Here is a 22,985-nt window from a genome sequence, read left to right as displayed (position 1 = left end):
ATATTTCTAGAAGCGTTTGGCATCTGGAGTCATGCTGCAGCGTCTTGCTGTATTCTGGGAGGTGCGGAGCAGGACATGCTTTGCATCAGACTCTCATTAGAGGGGCTTCAGAGGCTTGTGGTTTTTAATTGTCTGTGGAAAAGTGGAAAGGACGAGCCATGCGCTCCTGAGCTGAAAGGGGGGCGTTTTCTGTGATGTCATCGTGTGGTTGAGCCTGAATTCTGCGCAGAGACAAAACACATGCAACTCGAAGCGAAATACACTTTGGTAAAGCACAAACACAGCATGCTGAAATACTGGTGAGTTTCCCAAGTCAATCCTCACCAGTACTAGTGATAAATAATAAAGTAATGAATTTTATTTATAGGTGCTTTTAACAAAGTAACAATCATAAAAGTACAAGACAAGCAATATAGAATAAACCCATTCAGCATTAAAGGAATAGATCAGCCCAAAACCTGTAAATGTGTTCATCCGGAGGACATCTGAGATTAGAATGAGTTTGTTTCTTCATCAGGTTTGTAGAAATGTAGCACTGCATCAGTGTCTCAGCAATGTATGCTCTGCAGTGAATGGGTGCCGTCACAATGAGAGTCAAAACAGTTGATTAAAACATCACAATAATCCACAAGTAATACACACCATTCCAGTCCATCAGTTAACATCTGGAGAAGACTAAAGCTGTGTGTTTGTAAGAAACAAATCCATTCATAAAAGTATGACGTTCCATAAATAACACTTCCTCCAGTGAAAAGGTCCATCTCCTGTTGTCTCGCATATCAAAACCCATCCACGTATTTGTTTAGAGCTCTTTTGGCTTGTAAACTGTGCTTGATCTGTGCAGATTGGATTATTGTGATGTTTTTATCAGCTGTTTGGACTCTCATTCTGACGGCACCCATTCACTGCAGAGCATCCATTGCTGAGACACTGATGCAGTGCTACATTCTTTCAGACCTGATGAAGAAACAAACTCATCCTGATCTCGGATGAACTGAGGGTGAGCACATTTTCAAAAAATGTTCAGTTTCGGGTGAACTATTCCTTTAATAAAATGTAATCAAGTGTAATTTACTCCTGCTGAACCATAAAACAGGTGAAAAATCCCACGCATGCACATTGAAGAGAGAGCAGAAGATCACAGAGAGACTCTTCACTTGAGATGGGAAACAACCTGGCAACCACACAACATCATGGCGGGAAGCACCACTTTTTATTTTCTTCAGAAACTGTTCAATCTTACAATCTTCCACTAAATGTTACCACTCAGTTGTCAGTTATTTTGTGCATTCTCAGACGGATGTGATTTCTCTAAAGACGCCTGTTTCACTGATATCTGCCTGGCAACATTTCTTGCATGCTATTAAAAAAATATTGCTTACAGTAACTCACAGACATAAAGGATGTGATTTTTTTTTGTCCTGTGGTTTCAGAGGAAGTCCTGCAACCATGCAAACATGAGAGTAATGTCTGTGAGACGTGCCGGCGGGTTCTGCTGCAGCTTTGGGGTTTGTAAATATTTGCTGATACACATAAAGTCATGTAAACATGTTTAGAGCGGTTTAGATGAGGATGTGCTTAATCAGCTAATGACAAAAAACCTTCTCGACAATCACGGTGTTCTAGATTAATGCTTCTCAATGGTGAGGAGCAGGAGAATGATGCCAATGTTTCAGAACAATAAACCATGTATCATGTAGTTAGAACAGCTAAATAAACACTTCCTGTATGGTTTGTTGCAGGTGTCAAAGGTCATGTGTCAAACTCTGTAGGTTTGTTTACATTTGCACAATTATTTTGGTACTGCATTGCATTGGACTTTTATAATTATAGTGTTGATTTTTAAACCTTTATAGTTATCGTTATACACTCTTAAAGGGGACATCGGATGAAATTTGCACTTTTATTTATTTATTGTTTTTTTTTGTTTATTTTTTTTTTGCTTTTAGTTAGGTTTCTGACGTGTCTGCCAGCTCAGAAAAGCTGATTAAAAACACACATGCAGTTCATTACGGCCAAGTCTGAAACTCTCATAAAGCAAACTGTTTCTGCGTAGATAGCTAGTTATTTGAATAAGAGCACCTCCGAGCCATATATGGATATATTCACACATCTCCTGTTGAAGAGAGGGGCGGGGTCAGCAGAACTCATTAGCATTTAAAGAGACATGAACCGAAATGAGTCGCTGTGAACAGAGCTGTTTCTGCGCTCTTTTAAGTCAGATTCTGATTGGCTGTTGAGGTTTTTATGATGATTTAACAATGACAATGATTTCTGAAGATCATGTGACACTGAAGGCTGGAGTAATGATGCTGAAAATACAGCTGCGCATCACAGAAATAAATTTGATTTCAATGTATATTAAAAAAGAAAAACATTATTTTACATCATAATAATATTTCACAATATCAAATTTTTTCCCTGTATTTTTAATCAAATAAATGCAGCCTTGATGAGCAGAAGAGACTCCTGTAAAAAACATAAAAAATCATTCTGATCCCAAACTTTTGACCGGTAGTGTACGTTTATTCATGTCAAAACGTCTTGCTGAGAGACTGACCTTCAGTCTTTTATGCTCCTAATAACTAACGTGTCCCTCTGATGTCTTCCAGGAAGGAGTAAATGTGTGCTTGTGCTGCTGTTGAGAGCGTGGCCCACTGTATCGGCCAGCATCTGCAGATAAGCTCTTCTGTGGACGCTATGGCGGCCAGTGCTTTGAAATGCTTTCCAGATCCTCTGAGATCCTCTCAGAGCTGAAACCGGAGCCGGCGCTTCAGAGAGACGTGAAGACGAGGCCAAACAAAGAGCTGCATTGAGAGGAGACCAGCGCTGAACTCCACGCTTCCCCTCGAGGACCACGACGGCGAAACCTTCTGCGCTGCTAATTAAAGCTTCAGCCGTCACACCTTGACATCTTCACCATTAGAGAACCAACACACATCACGTCTGGCTTTCATGGGTCACGCTATAAAATGACTTTATATGTTATGTAGAAACACGGCGGCTCACTTATAGCACCGGTGATCTGCCACTTATTAGTGAAACTTAAAATAACTAACTTAAAAGGTCAGTTTGTTCAGTCAAACCAACCGAGTGTCACTCTAGCTTCATTAGCATAATTAATTTACATACAAGAGTCATTTTCAGTGTGAATAACTCGTAATTAACTTGAACGTACATTATTTGATACATTTAGCTGCACATAGTATAATAAAAATAGAACTTAAATTTATTTTTTTAAATATAATTCAAACAAAAAGCAAATTTACTAAAAATACAATTAATAAATAAAAAAATAAATAAACATTGAGCTATTGAGCTATGGTTTATCCATGTCTGTGGTTAACACATATCAAAACTATAATCAAGATTAAGAAATCATATTTGATCGTCATGTATTGTATGTCTGTGTTTGTATAGTTTCACTAATGTTGCCGTAATTTGGTTTAAAGTTTGTATTTTATACAGATATGCATTAATGTGCATTTTTCCAAACAAACAAGCAAATAAATAAATGTAATATATTTAATAATAACAAAAATAATTTATATTAATATTGGTTACTTTTATTAATGTATTATTATTATTATTGTTAATAATAATAATAATAATAATAAAGTAACCATTTTAATTAAAATGTAAAACCATATTATCTACAGTTATACTAGAGTAAGCTTAGTTCACTTGTTGTAGAAATTATTAAATAGTAATTGAAAACTCATATTTGTTGATGCCAAATCCGAATATTGGGTGAGTATTGAAATTAAATTAAATTAAATTAAATTAAATTAAATTAAATTAAATTAAATTAAATTAAATTAAATTAAATTACATTTTTTTATTTTATTTTATTTTATTTTATTTTTAAAATATTTTATTTTTTATTTTTACCCTCTTTGATCAAATGACAAAAATCAGTTTTGATATGGCAACATTTCAAAAGATGATTAAAATGAGCTTCAGGTAATATTGAAATTATAATCTATAGAGTATATTGCAGAGCATATTGCTGAAAGACTGTTATATATTCATGTCTTACAATTACAGAGCTCAAAAGTGTTCAGAACCTGCAAATGTACATGAACAACACATGTGGAAATGGATGATAATAACACAGAGAAAAAACATTAAAAACATGCTAAAAAATATCTCATTTAGAGACAGTGGAGAGTTGAGAGAAACCTGTCTCAAAACGAAAGTTCAGTCAGAATCACTTGCAATACAGAAGAAGATGCTGTCCAAACTTCTCAGTGTCTTTTTTAACGACCCATGCAGTGAAAATGCGTGGCGTGTTGTTTTGGGTCCCACTGACTTCACATCAGTAAAAACAGCTGAAACCTGTGTTTGGTTGATCTGTTTCTCCAACAAAGCCCTGCTTGAAAGATGAAACGGGTTTAAAAATCGATGAAAAGTGAAGGTTGTTCAGGCCTGTGGTCCTCTGAATACTTCACAGCGTTAAGGATTGAATGAATGATAGCTAAAGCTCCGCTCAGCAGCGTAAAGAGCTTTTATCAGCCACTGTGGGACAACTGTATGAAATAAAGGCTTTTAACGATCATTTTTTCTATGAATAATTGATTAAGTCTCAGCACACAGTGCTGTCTTCACATGTATATGTGATCTTTTGTTCTGTAAATGTTATTCCCTGCTGTTATTTTCTCTTTATATCAGCTCTGTCTGAATTAGCATTCATATGGTGACTAATAAATGCCAGCGCATGTTTACATGTTAATCTTACAGACGTACCTCAGAATGATGGCGGGAAACAAACTGTGCTGCTTATTTGATAGTGTACGGTCAGATTTCAAAGAATTGTGGAAATGTCTTTTTTTAGATGTTTAAATAGTTTGAGCGGGTCGCATGTCAACTTCTGGCTCAACCAATGGCATGAGTTTGGGGGCGGGGCTATGTGTTTAACCGACCAATGACTGACGGGGGTGTGTTCTGGGAAACCAGTTTGAAAACAGTCATTATTTTTGACATTTTTATTTGGTGATGCCATGACACACTGACCCAGATGAAGGCTGGACGTTTCCTCATGTCTGACTCTGACCTCATCTGAAAGTCTGAATCACGAACTCACACGGGACAGATCAGCATCATTTACACCGTCAAGAAGCAGAATCACTTTTGTTGGATTTTACTTTATCCCCGTAAAGCCTGACTTATGAAATGATGCTCAGAAAATCTTGAACCTTTAGACAAAATATTGCATATGTGTTTTCTGTTGAGTATCATATTTGCTCCATCAGGCTTTTATGGCTCATATAGATTTGAAACTCTAAAAAATGATTGATGGAGAATCAAGTAAAGCTGAGCTGCTTCAGTCCAGTAAGTGTTCATCTGGAAATATTACTGCAGTTATTCTGACATTTACTTGATCAAAATCACTCAAGATTTGACACGTGAAGCTCGAGCTGAAGCTGGACGTTTGTACATTAAGTACACACACATGAAGTATCATAAGATATGTACTGATTTGGTGCTTTGCAGTATAAATTTATGTACACAAAAGAGCAGAAAGAAAACAGCATGAGATGGGAATGACATGAAGGTCAGTATTGGCTGAACTGTTCCTTTAATGAATGACTAACATAAAACCAAACGATGAAGCTCTCTGGACTGTTGAAGCTGGACTAAACAAGCATTATAAAAATTAGCATGTGTGATTCAGTACAGCTGGAACAAGATGATTCTGTCTTCCTGTTTTATTGAGCGCCTTAACAAGACCAGTTCGCATCTGAGTCACACCTGAATCACGCTAAAAACCTCCAGGATCTGCTTCACAGGGCCTTACATTTACATTTTACATTTAATCATTTAGCAGACGCTTTTATCCAAAGCGACTTACAAATGAGAACAGTAGAAAACACCCTCCAAGATCAGTCACAACATTTAATCATTTCGATCAACGGATGAAACAGTAGAAACAACAACGGGTATACAAGTGCTATGACAAGTCTCAGTTAGTGTAGTACAGAACACGTAGCCAGGGTGTTTTTTTTTTTTTTTTTTTTTTTGGGAATATGATAGAAAAAGAAAAAAGGTAAGTACGAGTATTAGTTGGTTAAGTGGCAGGCGAAAAAGATGAGTCTTTAGATGTTTTTTGAAAATGAAGTAAAGACTCAGCTGTTCGAATTGAGATCGGGAGGTCATTCCACCAGCTGGGAGCAGTCCAGGAAAAAAAGTCCGTGAGAGTGATTTGGAACCTCTTTGGGATGGCAACAACAAGGCGTCGTCACTTGCAGAGCGCAAACTCCTGGAGGGTGCATAAGATTGAACTAGTGAGTTTAGGTAAGTTGGCGCCGTGCCAGTGGGTCGTTTTTGTAGGCAAGCATCACCTGTACCTTGAATTTGATGCGAGCGTCTACTGGTAGCCAGTGTAACCTGATGGAGGAGAGTAGTACATGGGCTGTTTTTGGCTCATTGAAGACAACCCTCGCTGCAGCATTCTGGATCAGTTGTAGAGGCTTGATAGTTACATTGCAGGAAGGCCCGCCAGGAGAGCATTGCAATAGTCCAGTCTGGAGAGAACAAGAGCTTGGACAAGAAGTTGGGTGGATTGCTCTGACAGGAAGGGTCTAATCTCCTAATGTTGAATAAGGCAAATCTACAGGAGCGGGTCGTTGTAGCAATATGGTCTGTGAAGCTTAACTGCTGATCCATCACAACTCCTAGGTTTCTGGCTGTCCTGGAAGGGAGTTATGGTTGACGAACCCAGCTGTATAGAGAAGTTGTGATGAAACGATGGGTTAGCTGGAACCACCAGCAGTTCAGTGCTTAGTAAGGTTGAGCTGAAGGTGATGGTCATTCATCCAGCTAGAAATGTCACTCAGACAGGCTGAAATGCGAGCAACTACCGTCGGGTCATCTGGTTGGAATGAGAAGTAGAGTTGAGTGTCATCAGCGTAGCAGTGATAGAAAAGCCATGCTTCTGATGACAGATCCTAATGACGTCATGGTAGATGGAGAAGAGAAGCGGTCCAAGTACTGAGCCTTGAGGAACCCCAGTAGCAAGTTGTTGTGACTTAGAAACTTCACCCCTCCCAGACACCAATGAAGGATCTATCAGACAGGTAGGAGTTAAGCCACTGGGAGTTCGGTTCCAGAGATGCCCATCTTTCTGAGGGTGGACAGGAAGAATCTGGTGATTAACCAGTTGTCAAAAAGCAGCAGACAGGTCCAGCAAAATGCGTACTGAGGATTTTGAAGCTGCTCTTGAGCCAGTCGCAGGGCTTCAGTAAACCGAGAGCAGGGCAGTCTCAGTTGAGTGGCCACTTTTGAAGCCAGATTGATTGCTGTCCAGGAGGTTGTTCTGTACAAGAAACATAGAGAGCTGGTTGAACACAGCTCGTTCGAGTGTCTTTGCAATGAATGGAAGAAGGATACCGGTCTGTAGTTTTTCTAGAAGTGCTGGATTTAGAGATGGTTTTCTTCAGCAGTGGGCTTACCCGAGCCTGCTTAAATGCTGAGGGAGAATGTTCCAGAGTGAAGAGAGGAGTTGATAATGTGAGTAAGTGAGGTATGACTGAGAAGAAATCGCTTGAAGGAGGTGAGTGGGGATCGGATCCAGAGGGCAAGTAGTAGGATGGTTCTGGACAGGATAAGTTTTGGAACGTCCGTCTCTGAGAGTGGAGAGAAGGAGGAGAACGAGTGAGCATTAGTCGTGTGAAGTTATCCTCAGTGTGCGGCGTGGAGAATTGGTCACTGATGGTTCTGTCTTATTTGTGAAGAAAACTGCAAAGTCATCAGCTGTAGAGTCGATTGAGGAGGAGGTGGAGGCGGATTAAGAAGAGAAAAGAAGGTTTTGAAGAGTGTCCGAGCGTCACAACAGTTGTTTTATCTTGTCGTGGTAATATGATGTTTTTAGCAGGAAGACGTTTTGCAGAGAAGGAGGAGAGGAGAGACTGACTACACACTGAGGTCGGTAGAGTTTCTTGATTTAAGCCATTTCCTCTCTGCAGCCCTGTCCGAGTTTAATAGCGATGTTCACGGAGTACATCCGAACAGCCAGGGGGCAGATGGGGTGGTGGTGCGTGCTGGTCTAGACGACAGTTGGGCAAAAGTTGTCCAAGCAGGAGGTCAGAGTGGAACAAAAAAGTGTCCGTAGCACTGGTCTGTGTGCCAGAGCTGAAAACTGCGAGAGTGAAGGAAGTGAGGATGCAACCACAGAGGATAGGCGAGATGGAGAGAGTGAGCGTAGTTCCGTCGAAAGGTGACCCGGCGTTGGAGCGTGTGCCGCTTCAGGAGTAAGTAGATTAGCAGTAGAATGAGATAGGAGTGGTCTGAGGTGTAATGGAGTAACTAAGAAGAAGTCCACTGAGGTCCTGTGCGAGGTGGGGGTGCCAGAGCGAAAGTGTTGTCCCATGAGCAACAGCGCAGGTCCGAAGAGTTGCCAGTGGTTGCCCGATTTGGCTCTGGCTGTAGTAGAGAGCCGCTCTTGAGATCAAATGAGAGCGAGCAGTGTTGAAGTCAGGCAGCCTGGGGTTTATCTAGGTGGAATGTTGAAAGTCACCAAGCAGTACCAGAGGAGTAGGACCATCTCAGGATAATTTTGATAGCAGCACGTTGTCCAACTCCTCCAGAAGTTTCCCAATTGACCTGTGGGACGATAAATGACCACAAAGTGGATTTGAACAGGGTTGGGTTACAGTAACAGCATGTTATTCAAATGAACCGTGGACCTGTAGGTGGTGGTTGAAGATCAAATTTCCAATCTTTTCGATATAAGGAGACCAGTACCTCCCACCCCTCCCAGTCGTACGAGGGGTGTGGGAACAAGTGAAATGAGTGGAGAGGGCTGCGGGGCTGTGGCAGTGTCCTCAGGTTTGATCCAGGTCTCAGTCAGTGCCATGAGGCTGAGACCAGAATGATCTAGCAATAGAAGAAATGTAGTCTGCTTTGTTAACAGCGGGACGGGCAGTTTCCAGAGACCAAGTGTAATAGAGAGCGTCGGAGTAGCGGTCAGAGGGACAGGCTCTTAGATTTTCTGGGCAGGCCTCCCTTGACGTACATATCGTGGCTCTCCCGAGTGTTAGTAGTGATAGTAGAGATCTGTATAACAGCGGAAGCACATAGTGCCCTTGGAATCGTGAGCGTCCTTGTATCGGTCCGAGTCAGCGCAGGTGACAGCGTTCATGGTCCCTTACACTCGTTGTTACGTGTCACGACGAGGAGGATAGTAGAGTCACACATAGTGCCCGAGGGCTGCCGCGACCCGCGGTGCGATGGCGTGATGCTTGACGAGGGCGCCGCTACGCTGCCGGCCGCGGTGACACCTAACCATTATATATTTGCCTGATTACCTGTGATTGAAGTCAGCTTGTCACGCCTCTCTATTTAACAGACCGAAACTGTCACCCAGTCCCTGCGATAGGCAAACGCAAAACCAAACGCCACAATTCACAACGTAAGACACACAGTGCTTATTAAGGCAAAGTTTTCCCTAGCAACGAGTAATCACGCAGTACTCTAATGAGAAAACGAGGCAAAAACACTTACAAACTGCTGTCCTTCTCTGTCGCTCGACTGTTTCTTCTTACACGGGATGATTGTCTATTATCAGCCAATAGAGTGTGAGATCAGGGGATTTTTTGGTCATCTCTCTTCTGGGGAGCTGCTGGTCATCAGAAAAACAAACCTTGTATATGTGGGAAACAGCTGATTGCATGTGAAAGAAAGAGCTCTAACAAGAGGACTAGAGAGTTGCTGGATCGTTCTCGTGAACGGACTGATTTCTGATGGTATAGCCATCATTCCGTCTTGCTTTTGAAGAGTGACTTTTAAGCTCCTGGAAGGAGTTAATCAATCATGTTGATGTTTTGGTCTACCACTAATCACAGTCTGTCCTGCTAATTAATTCAAAACATGCAAATTGGCAACATTGGAGCGCCTGCATTCTCGGCCAGTAGGGGGCGCTGCACTCCAAACTGATTTTAAGCTATTTCTGGTCGGAATTTTATACTGTAAATATTAATATGACAACGCCAGTTAATCTACTGAACAATGCCCCCCCAATAGTGAACAATAGTAAGATAAGCTACTATTTTTCTTGCATATGCATTCAGTTAATGCGCTATAAGGTAATGCAGCACATTTTGCAAAGTTTAATGTTTAATATTTTTGTTTTCCAAACAAAAACAAACAGGTAAAAAGAGAAATTTTATTTGGCTGCACTTTTAAATTATTTCTGTTCCCACATGTATAGTTTAAAAGTCAGATAACTATTCTATAACTAATAAAAACTAAATTAAAAATAGATAAATAAATGAAATATATATACAAACAAAGAACAAATAACTTGCATTTCAAAATCTGCGACGTGGAATGCAGTACATTATTATGACTAAGGGTGCATAAATGATGACGGAACTCTCGTTTTTAGGTAAACTGTCCCTTTAAATGACTTTTTCAAATTGTGCTTTTTTCCCACCAGTGTGTTTTTAAAGCATAAATGCGCGAAAGCGTTCAACAAAAGCACTGCTGAAACTTTCCAACGCATTGAACTACTTTTAACCATTGCATTCCCTCTGATTAAAAGCACATTTAACCATTTATGACCCATTTTTCCACGTGTGGAGCTTCAGGCGGTCTTCTCTTTTTTTCCCCTCTGCTCGAGCTGTCGTCATGAGCTCTCAGTGATGGGTTGTCCCATCTGAGTCCAGTCCACTTCAGTCCATCAGAACTCTGCAGAAACTCTCGGTGTCCGTCAGTCTGGAGTTTGAGAGACGCTCGCAATGCTCCGCAGTTCCGCGCAACTTTCTCCAACACACCGTTCCTCATGAACCGCGTCCAGGAGGAAAGTTTCCAGTGTACTTCCAGAAGAAAGGTCTCGTGCATTGGCTCTCACTGCCACAGCTATGGATTATATTTATCTAATCATGTACTGTACGATAAACCTCTTATTTATGGACTATAGACATGCTGCAAAATCTCATGGTAAGAGAAGCTGGTTTATATGAGTTTATCTGTGTTTGTGTGTGTGTGAACAGCAAATACTTAGCAAGAAACAACGGGTTAAAAAATGAACTCAAGTTCAAGTCGTCAAAATTGTGTTTCTGACTGCAGATACATACTGAGTGCATGCGAATTTTTGCATGCATGCCCATTCATATGTCTATAAATAGTTAATTTCATTACTTTTTATATTAAAAAAACATAAATATTATAAAAAGTAATTATGCAATTTTGTGCATGCATATCAGATTTAATTTGGTCTTATATAATGTTAAGTGTACACAGGATTTTAATGCACTCTTCTGTTCTGTTTTTTTTTTTTTGTTAGGGAATCCCTCCGGTAAGCTGAGTGAATTCGGTTTGATTGTCCCGTTCAGCACTGACGCGCGCGGCCGGTTCGTTTCTCACGTGCTTTCCGCGAGAGCGTCACCAACCGGCAGGAAACGGGTTCCGCGCGACGCCCCCGTTACGCCTCACACGGCCTTGAACGCGCAACAGCTGTTCTTCAACGTCACTGTGTTTGGAAAAGAGCTGCACTTGCGCCTGAGGGCCAACAGGAGACTCGTGGCCCCTGGAGCTTTTGTTCAGTGGCAGGAGGACTTTGAGGAGCAGGGCAAAGAGCGGATCCTGGGAGACTGCGTGTTTACCGGGGATGTAACGGATGTGCCGAGAGCCGCAGTGGCCATCAGTAACTGTGATGGACTGGTGAGTAACAGCTCACACTGGCTGAGTCCCAAAACCCAGTGAGATGTCAACCTTGGGCATCATAAGTGTGTGCAGCTTTGTCAAAAAAATGGGGCATACAGAGTCTCAAAAACCAGTGCATAAATAGATGTACAGCATGATTTAAAGGCAAACCACCAGGTGAATCTATTATATATATACAGTACTGTATATTAGATAGATAGATCGATAGATAGATATCACCAAATGGAGAAACAAACTTTTAAAGATTTGTATTGTAATTGAAATCTACGGACGCAAGTATATACATGCATTAAAACAAACACTTAAAAGTGTATTTTGGTAGTTTTCTTTCCACTAGTCTGAAACAACACATTATGAAAAGCCAAATAGTTGAATATCTCAAAATTGACCTTTGCATGAAAAAAAAAAAAATGTTTTTAACTATCGTGTCTTGCCTTAATTTTTGGCCATCATCAAAGTAGCATAAAAGTTTATTTTTGGTAATCATAGTTGTTCTCCGAACACAGAGTTTTTGGGCATGTACAGCATAGAAAGGCTCCAAATTTGGACAGTGTTTTGGGGCATCAAATGCTTCAAAAGTGCTGATTATATTGCATGAAGATGCCAGGATTGCAGCTCACCAGGTTTTGGGATCCAAAATTCATTATAATGACTCAAACTGTTGTATAAATCTGAGTTTACTGATTATCCGCTGCCCTCCGGACATGTTCAACTGTCATATGGCTCTAGTTTCCAGTCTTTCCAGCTCTTACGTAAGATTCACATGCCCCCCAGCTCTGTCCATACTTTCACTTTCCTGGTTTGTCAAACTAATAATGTCTGTCTGTCCTCCTTAAGTCCTTATCCGAAGGTCACAGTACACAAATTTACCCAAAGTATGACAGGATTCATTAATTTGGCAGCTGAAAGAAAATCAGGGCTGTGGAACAGTCAACATGCTATCCTAACAGGAACAAGAAGAGTTTCGCCTTGTTTTGTTGTCTTATGGAAACTTGCTGTCTTGAGGTTTTGAGGTCACAGACTCAAACCATCCCAAATCTCCCCAAACACGCATGGATTCAGTTGACCCTTCTGACCCTGTAAACCTGAGTAAGCGCACCCTTGATAGTGTTCATTCCTCAGTGCGTGGTCTCAAATCAAAACGAAGACTGCAAGAAAGCAGCTGTGGGTCTCGTGAACTCACAGTTATGTGATGTGTCTCTACGTATAGAGGCTCATGTCTACCACGGAATAAAAAAAATGCGAAATGTAAATGAGGATTCAGAGAAAAAGTAAGAATTGCAAGATATAAAATCTAAATTCTGGGGGGAAAAGTCAAAATTGCAAGACGTAAACTCAGAATTCCGACCAAAAAAAGTCAGAACTGCGAGATGTAAACTCAGAATTCCGAGTAGAAAAGTCAGAATTCCAAGATGTAAATGCAGAATTCCAAAAAAAGTCAGAACTGCGAGATATAAACTCAGAATTCCTTGTAAAAAAAAAGTCAGAATTCAAAGGTGTAAACTCAGAATTCCAAAAAAATTTAAGAACTGCGAGATGTAAACTCAGAATTCCAAGGAAAAAGTCAGAATTGCAAAAAAAATGTCAGAATTCCAATATGTTATATCAGAATTATTGAGAAAAAAGACAGAGATGCTCAGAATTCAGAGATATTTTTCAGAATTCAGAGTAAAAAAAAAAAGTCAGAATTCCAAGATGTAAACTCAGAATTCCGGAGAAATAAAATCAGAATTGCGAGATGTAAACTCAGAATTCCTAGTAAAAAAAAGTCAGAATTCAAATGTGTGAACTCAGAATTCCAAAAAATGTCAGAACTGTGAGATGTAAACTCAGAATTCCAAGAAAAAAGTCAGAATTGCGAGAAAAATGTCAGAATTCCGATATGTAAACTCAGAATTATTGAGAAAAAAGACAGAGATGCTCAGAATTCAGAGATATTTTTCAGAATTCAGAGTAAAAAAAAGTCAGAATTCCAAGATGTAAACTCAGAATTCTGGAGAAATAAAATCAGATTTGCCAGATATAAACTCAGAATTCCTTGTAAAAAAAAGTCAGAATTCAAATGTGTGAACTCAGAATTCCAAAAAATGTCAGAACTGCGAGATGTAAACTCAGAATTCTTGAGAAAAAAGACAGAAATGCTCAGAATTCAGAGTTTTTTTTTTCTTTCAGAATTACAGAATTCTGGGGGGGGGAATCAGAACTGAGATGTTAACCTAAAATTCTGAGAAAACTGTGAAACAAAAAGCTTTATAGCTTTTTATATTTTCATACCATGGCATACATAAACTTCCATATGTATATGCATGTGCATTATTGTTGTGACTGCACGACACACGCCCAGCGCTTCTGTGTCAGGACGTCTGTGTTGTAGTCTCCACTGTTATTAGTTTAATCAAAGAGCTTTAGGAGGCAGCGAAAATTGCTTTGCTTTTTCAGTGCAACTCAATACTCCCCTCAGCAGCAGTGATTTCCGCGAGGGGCAGCACAGAGCGGCTCTGTTCCTCCAGCACGTTTGCGCACACAATGAGATCATTCATTATGGCCACATTGATTACTTGCTTAGGTAATCACTGTCAGGGCCACGCGGACAATGACACGCTGTTTCCTGCGCCGCTGTCCCGGACAGAACCGATACTGCGCTGCCTCTCCTGCCAGAACCGAGCACAACAGCCATTCTGTGCTGTTCAAGAAAATATCGTTTAGGGACGGGAAAATGAAAGAGACAGACTCCAGCTGCAGCAGAAGTGTTTATTTGTGCAGCATTAATGGTTTCGCAAACTGCAATTAGCAGCCAGCAAATGCATTCACAGTTTATGATGTGCATGCTTGAGATATTCAAGATTACTCTGCAAAATAGTTTATTGACAGTCAGTTTAACTTGTTAATCACATATAGAGTGTAGCTGCTTTAAGCATGACAGTCCATTAAGAGGATTGAAGTGTTTGTGATAATGAAACTGAGCATGATGTACAATTTTTTACAATATATTGTGCATAGTATGCACAATTTCTGTGTGCATACCTGCAAAACTATATTTGTCTTTGTGCATATGCAACAGTAAGAAATGTATCCCATGATGCAATTGACTTGACCTTTTACATTAAGCACAATTAATGAACTGGAAGTTGCTTTACAATCTGTGATCTTTATTATATTTTCACCATGCAGATTTGCAGACATTTTTAAGCCAGATTGGATTTCAGAAATGCATTTTAACTATTTTTAATTAAATAAATGAAATCTACTTTCAGAATCAAACAAGCATGTAATGAGGTCATGTGACAACAATGTAGCATACTACTTTTTAAAATGCACATATTTCATATACATATGCATAATACAGTACACTAGTATTTCATTTTGAAATGATCACAGTTTTCTTTCATTATAGCGCATCATTAAAGTTTGAAACTGATATTTGTTTCATTGACTAACCATGTGGCGATATTTAGCCTTTTCATCCTGTAGGGGCTCAATTACATTCAAATCTAAACATCTGTCTGCTCCAGTTGCTGCAAATCATGTTTCTACTGATGAGAAACCCAACAAAATGAGAGTTTTCACATACTTTATTGAACCTTAAACCCTCAGAGACCCACTGTGGGAAGATTGCAGCAATTTAAAGTGACTGAATGCAAACAGTTGTTGTTTACTAAACTCAGTTTCTTGTACTAGGAAATGTGTTGTTTTGGCACGCAACATGGTCACTGCATACTGACGCCATTGCTTCAAGGATGATATATAATTATGGTCTCATTAAGCAGCAGTGAAGTCAATGTCAAGCTGTTTGTGAGTTGCGCTTGCATTGAGACCCCGACACAGCAGGTAAACGAACCACCCGTGCACAGCAGTAATGAAGACTTAAGGACAGAAGCACTTCTGATGAATATGTGAACAGACAACATTTATTGCGGCACTGAATCTCTGAAGCGTACCAGACATGATTATGAAAGCTGAAACTCTGGCAGACTCATGTATGAGGTGGTCCAAATGACTCTCTGAAGTCTTTCTCACACATCTTGTGTCTGCTGCATGCAGCACTGCAAGTAGTTTTGGTGCTGAGGCTATTCATACTGCGAACTGCGAAATACAGTAGAAGATATGGTAGAAAAGCAAACTTATGCAATATAGTCTTGTATGAAGCAACATAAAATAATGCATTGTTTTGTCAGTAACAGACCTCAAGGTGGTGATAGAGTTTCCTTCAAATGTTTGTCAGGTCAACAATTTAACTAACTTTAACTAACTTGCTCAGTAAAATTATCTTTGTTGCATCACCATGACAGTAATTGAGCTGAAAGAGAAAACGGCTTAAAATGCATGCTAATGCACACTATATCGACGAAACTGAGAATGTGACGTGTGCTATTGTTGCTTGATGACTTGCAGTGACACGTTTCAGAATGCAGCAACACAAAATCAAGCTAGATGCATTTACATTTCACATGCTTTTCTGTATATTTTAGGCCTTACATTGCAAAATCAAGATGCATGAAAATGCTTCCGATTAAAAAAATAACAGCACCACTTGGAGTTGCAAACATGATATATTGTTGTTTTTTTTTTGGTTGATTGCTGCTTTATTAATGTTTTGTTTGTTGGAAAATTCTTTTTGAAGTCTTTCACACACATCTCGTGTCTGCAGCATGCAAATGATGCATATTTATATATTTCAGATCATGCATGTAAAGTTCGTGTGCTGAGGCTATTCATACTGTGTGCAAAAATGGTGAAAAGCCCTGTAGACCGATTTATGGACAAGCTTTTGCGATAAAGGCTTGTATGAAGTAACATAATGAACCACTGTGGCTCTAACAATGTGGCGAAAGTGTGTTCCATTCAAACAGGTCAACAATGTTACTAACTTTAACTTGCTCAGTAAGCTTCTCTTCAGTCTGTGGCTTCGCCATAACCATAGTTGAGCTGAAAGAGAAGACTTAAAAGGCATGCACACTACAGTGCTTTATGACTTGCAGTCTGACACATTTCAGAATGCACCAACACAAAATTCATGTCGCAAAGTTAGATGCATTTATACTTCACATACTTTTCTGTATGTTTTAGGCCTTTTGTTGCAAACGCAAAATGCATGAAATACTTCTGAATAAAGAATAATGTCACACCTTAACGTTGCAAACATAAAATCTGGTTGTTTCTGACAACTGCACTGCGTGACATGTTTACAAGCCAATATCGATCAGCTTGGTTGCTCTTATCCACCGTCTGTCAAATCCAACCTCATTCTATCTGGCAGTACAGGATCCAGTACAGATCACTACTGTACTGTATATCGATGAAGTGCATCGATTGACACAAACAGCCCCCACATTAAAGCTCTTATGCAACGCAGAGGATGCTGTTTGAGGGTTTGTTTGCTTTATCTGCCTCCATCCAGCGGGTCATCGGACACACGGTCGCTTCTAAACGACATGTGCTTCTAAACGCGCCCTGCAGAAATGCACAGACAGCTGCTCTCAGCATGGGCAGAGATAACTGTAATCACTGCCTTAATGTGGCGCATTTAAAAGCACATCCTCGAGGTTTTATGAATAGTAGGGTGTCTCCTTCAAGCCTATGAAGTCATTGGTGTGGCACGGATCAGTCAGGAGAGGAAGCACGCCTGTCACGGTAAAGATAGATCAGCTGCCGAGCATGTGATTGAGAGCGCGCCAACATCAACACCGGCACGTCTTGGCTTGCAAGGTCTGCGTGTCGAAGAGCGTCCCCCACCCTACGAACAGCAGGCTGCAGATTCATACAGTTGACTGAATAAATCAACATGCAGACAGTAACGAATGCTCACCCAGATGCACAGAGCGTGCACGTTCTAAAAGTTTTGCTGTGCATGTGTGAAAGCGCTCTTTAAAACCAAACGTGACAGCTGTCAGTTGAGCCGTCAGCTGAATCTCTGGACTATTTCCATCTCTAACTTTAGCTTGTCTCCATGCAAAGCCACAGCAAATCCAGTCGAGGATATGCATGGCGATATGGAATGCTGTGAAAGCATATCTGTTCTATCTCTGCGTCCAAGATCTTTGCGGTTGCTAGATTCAGTCAGACCTCCCTGAATTCTGGGAAAACTGGACGTGCCGTCACTAGCTTGCACTTATGTTTACACGGTCCTCACAGAAGTGAGATGTCTTGTTTTTAAGATTCAAGGCTGACAAGAAGGAGCCAGCCTTCTTTATCTCTCTCTCTCTCTCTCTATTTATATATATATATATATATATATATATATATATATATATATATATATATATATATATATATATATATGTATATATATATATATATATAGAGAGAGAGAGAGAGAGAGAGAGAGAGAGAGAGAGAGAGAGAGAGACACACACACACACAACACACACACAAATTATTTCATTATTGGTTCTGATTGCAGTTGAATCAACCTTAAATTTGGACTAATAAGCAATAATTTTTTACAGTTATTTATTAATTATAATAAAAGCCGTTCAGTTGAACCGTGCAGTTCAGGTTCATTTCGAATCAGACATACAGTAACTGCGAACAGTGATGTTTGATTCACGAACAAATGATTCCTATAATGAACCGATTCAAAAGAATTTCTGATGCAGGTTCGAGTTCGCTTGTGAGTTCGCGGGTTGAATCAGATTCACTCGGTGCATTTCACAACTGATTCCCTCAACTAAACCGCGAGTCATTTTTAGGTTATGCCATTACTGTGCTGATTAGTTTGTTCAAATGACAATGTGTAAATAAAGATGTCTGATTCTCGAAGAAATCTTTATGAACGGGTTCTTTTTAATCAGTCAGTCAAAAGAATTCACATAGCAGCCTCGAATTTGCTTGTGTGTTGAATCAGATTCACTTGGTTCACTTAGTTCACAGTCGACTCCCTTACTGAACCAAGAGTCATTTTTCGGTTTAGTGAAGGAATCAGAACTGCATAGAACGAATCACAGAGTGAATCTGATTTAATCCGCAAACTAAAACATGCATCGCAAATTCTTTTTAATTGGTTCGTAAGAATCATTTGTTCATGAACCAAACATTGCAGTTGCACGCGGGTGCCACTGTTTAAATCTTGATGAGTGTGTGCTCGAATGTAGCAGCGATGACATAAGGTCTAATATGGTGAATGTATGTACTGTATATGCGCTGGAAACAGGAGTATTAAGTGTATCAAGAAGCGTCTATTTGTGTTTCCATAAAGACCAGGGTATCCAACTCTAGCCGGAGCCCTGCAGAGTTTAGTTCCAACCCTGCTCCAGCATACACACCAAGCCTGAAGGACTCGATTGGCTGGATCAGATGTGTTTAATAGGGTTGAATCTAAACTCTGCAGGGCTCCGGTCCTCCAGGAACTGAGTTTACACCGGCGGCATGTGACCTGCTGGGAAAACTGATGCACATGATTTATTACGTTTCCATGTCAGACCCCAATGGAGTAATTATAAAAATAGCTCAACCAAAAAAAAAAATAATAATAATAATAATTCGGTCATCATTTATTCTCCTTGATGTGGTCAGTCATACGGGTTTGGAACGGCATGAGTGTGAGTAAATGATGACAGAAGTGCTTGAACTATTCCTGTAAACTGGAGCCCTGTGTGAAGGCTGATATTACACTTAATACGAAGCCCGTTTATTTTGAGGCCTGAGAGTGTACTGCAGAGAGCGCAGTGCTGATGTGTAGTTACTCCTGGTGTGTTGACGGATGGGATTATAAAAGATGAAGTCGTGGTGTGAGAGCTTTACGTATGTCTGTCAGCACTTGCTGCGTTCTGTGTTAATTACTGTGAATCTCTCTGTGTGATGTACGACATGATCTCCGCCCGCAGTGACGGCTGATGCTGCGCCGATGCCGGATCACAATATTCCAGTAGAAGAGTGTCAGGCAACTGAAATGTACACAGTGTTCTGAAAGTCTGGTTACAGCTTAGACGCTTTGCAAATATTATATTACAGCTAATTATAACTGATTGATTACTATTAGTGATTTAAATAAACATGTAATCTTAAAATTTTCTTTGAATGCAGATTTCATATATGACCCTGGAGCACAAAGCAGTCTTAAGTCTCTGGGGTATATTTGTAGCAATAGCCAAAAATACATTGTATGGGTCAAAATTATCGATTTTTCTTTTATGCCAAAAATCATTAGGATATTAAGTGAAGATCATGTTCCATGAAGATATTTTGTAAATTTCCTACCGTAAATATATCAAAACTTAATTTTTGATTAGTAATATGCATTGCTAAGGACTTCATTTGGGCAACTTTAAAGGCGATTTTCTCAATATTTAGATTTTTTTTGCACCCTCAGATTCCAGATTTTCAAATAGTTGTATCTTAGACAAATATTGTCCTCCTAACAAACCATACATCAATGGAGAGATTATTTATTCAGCTTCAGATGATGTATAAATCTCAATTTTGAGAAATCGACCCTTATGGCTGGTTTTGTGCTCCACATATCAGTGAATAAAAATATTATTAAAAGTTCTTGTGTTCTCCAAGGTTGCATTTATTTGATCAAAAATATGTTAAAAATAGTGAAATATTATTACAGTTTCAAATAAGTGTTTTCTATGTGGATATGTGTTAAAGTGTAATTTATTTCTGTGATGCGCAGCTGTATTTTCAGCATCATTACTCCAGTCTTCAGCGTCACATGATCTTCAGAAATCATTCTAATATGATGATTTGCTGCTCAAGAAACATTTCTGATTATTATCAATGTTGAAAACAGTTGTGCTGCACAATATTTTTGTGGAAACTGTGATTTTTGTGCATTTTATTTTTCAGGATTCACAGATGAACAGAAAGTTAAAAAGAACAACGTTTATTAGAAATAGAAATCTTTTGTAACATGATAAATGTCTTTATTGCCACATTTAATGCATCTTGCTGAATAAAATTATTAATATCTTTTTTCTTTTTTTTAATCTTGTATGTAGAAATGTCAGTAGAAAACATATCATTGTCCAAATGCTGGGCTCTCAGGATTGTTTACTTCAAACAGAAGGCCGAGCTCCTGACTACAAATTATAGCTTGACAAACAATCTCCCTCAAATTGCATGTTTTGCTGTGCTGTGACAATAACGAAAGACTTTGGGTTTTTCTCACCACTGGACGCTTGCCTTTTCTTTGTCTTTTTGTTTGTCGAGCAGTTTTTAGAAAAACCCGCTGTATTCTACAGTATTGCATCTTCTTCTTCAGTAAGCCACATCTCTGAGAAACAGATTCAGATGGTTGGTTTTACAGTCTCAATCCACATTTACAGTTTGCAAACGCAGATATTTGCAAATCTAAGGCATCTTTACACAGCCGAATTAAGGCGGCTTTCAAAATTCAGTGTAAAGATGTAATGCTGCATAAAAGCCAGACTAAATTATGCTTGCTCTGATCCACCTCAGCTCCTAATATCAAAGTATACAGTTGTGATTGCTTTGTAAATTGCATAAAATGCATTTACGCTACCTCTGAGCATTTACATTAAACAGTATAAATGCCACTTCAGAAGTGCTTCTGTGCCACCTTTACAGTGTAAATTTGGCACTGGTTTATTTAGTTCTTTTTGAATTTACTATATAACCTCTAAATGCATGTTCATATGCCTAAAGACTGACTGTCAGAGTTCTTCCGAGCGTGTTATTTTTGCTCATGTGTGATTCTTCTAGCTTGCGTGTGCGAAATGCTCGCGGCCGTATGAGGCTGGACGCAGCGTCTCGCTATATTATAAATATCCACCTTCAAAGACAGTAGAGCTGATACGTGGAATGTAGTGTATATTCGCGCTTAAAGAGACGTCAAGTTTGCTTTTTCACTCATTTTTTCAAGAGGGACTTGAAAATGATGGACAGGCGGTGTTCTCACAATCTCAACTCGGACTTGTGGGTCTCTGCATGCTTTAACAAGATATTTTCATGTTCTGAAGTAAATTTAAGTGATGTTTGTTCATGCAAAACTCGCTGGCGGGATGCTAGTGTGGTTTTCAGGACACTTGCCAGTGTGTTTTGGGTGATAGTTTACTGTCTGGCGTGAAAAGACTCTTTTGTGGGAATCTTATGTGCTTTGCTGATGTCAAATCCTGGAGAATCCTGGAGAAAGAGCTGCTACAGCAGCAAAGATTACAATAATTATAAATAATGACCGTTTGGGCTTTGTGTTTCCTGGCCCTCATACGGTCTTTGTGTTCCAGATGAAAGTGCTTCCTTCTGCCTTTGTTCAGGTGAGAGCTCCAGCTCCATGAGTTTGGTTACAGGCGAGCGGTTCGGTGCAGATGTTGGGCTCCATCCACTAAAGCAAACATCTGTCCAAACACTCATAGAGTCCGGGAGCCGGAGAAGAAGAGCTTTAGCCTCGGCTCTTGCTACCTTCTGGCCTCTGATCAATTCGGACCCCCTGCTGTTGTTAAGCTTGTATACAAATAAATAAAGTTTGAAGTCACAGGTAGGAGGAGTTTGCACTGTTGGTCAATCCAGGATAAACACTGTCCATCATGGTCTGGATCGCTCAAAGTTTATTTATAGCATTCCTGCCAAAAGAGCTTGCGGATGCTTTTCTTGTTGCTGTTTCTTGGCCTTTTTTGGCCACATTCAGCCTGAAAGGACAGATTGATGCTATTTTAAACACAAAGGAAAGGCGCTGTACTCCTTCTGTACTCGCACAAGTGTTCGGTTGAGTTGACCAAAGTCGCTTTTTTATTACTGGTGTCATGGTTTATTGGTTTTGGTTTGGTTAGATTTTTTCGAAACCCCTAACCCGAAACATTAAGACCACGATATCTCAATTTGTGTGGGTTAAGGAGAGGTGGGAAAACTTAAAATTGTGATTCTGATTTAACAATGTCCAGGTTTTGCTTTGCTTGTTTAATAATAATAATGAAGTCAGGATGTGCTTTGTTTCTGTTCGTCTGATGGATCTCTGTGTGGTTTCAGGCCGGCTTGATTCGCACGGATGATGAAGAGTTCTTCATCGAGCCGCTGGAGAAAGGTCAGCAGGAGGTGGAGGTCAAAGGTCGCATCCATGTGGTCTACCGAAGGTCGGCCATCAAAAGGGACAAGGATCAGAGGCGAGATGACCTTCACAATGAAGGTAAGCAGAGGTTGTGCAAAAATCAAACTGCATGATTTTTTATTATTTTTTTCCTGATTGTTATTTAGATTACTGTGTTTGTTTTTAGGGCTATAATATGAATTATAATACAGCAGTATGACAAAACATTTTTAAATTATTATAATTAATTAATAAAAATGTAAAAAAAAATAAAAAAAATTTACTAAATAATATTATTATTCTAAATATTATACTTTAATATGTACATAAATATAAA

The 22,985-nt window shown here is 39.6% G+C and overlaps 1 protein-coding gene across 2 annotated transcripts in view; it reads left to right on the top strand.

Moving 5' to 3' along the window:
• The first annotated feature begins 10,502 nt into the window (after positions 1 to 10,502).
• The window catches only part of LOC109078788 (A disintegrin and metalloproteinase with thrombospondin motifs 14), a 48,252-nt gene continuing 35,769 nt past the window's right edge, over positions 10,503 to 22,985 (top strand). For both annotated transcript variants that reach the window (XM_042768187.1, XM_042768186.1), the window contains exons 1-3: positions 10,503 to 10,938; positions 11,285 to 11,661; positions 22,591 to 22,747. In XM_042768187.1, the coding sequence (XP_042624121.1) occupies positions 10,860 to 10,938; positions 11,285 to 11,661; positions 22,591 to 22,747 (613 nt within the window). In that variant the 5' untranslated portion in view covers positions 10,503 to 10,859. The remainder of the gene's footprint in view (positions 10,939 to 11,284; positions 11,662 to 22,590; positions 22,748 to 22,985) is intronic.

The sequence above is a fragment of the Cyprinus carpio genome, chromosome A12 (assembly GCF_018340385.1).
Source record: "Cyprinus carpio isolate SPL01 chromosome A12, ASM1834038v1, whole genome shotgun sequence".
Taxonomy (NCBI): domain Eukaryota; kingdom Metazoa; phylum Chordata; class Actinopteri; order Cypriniformes; family Cyprinidae; genus Cyprinus; species Cyprinus carpio.
Note: the sequence above shows the minus strand (reverse complement) of the source record. Positions and strands in the feature narration are given on the sequence as shown.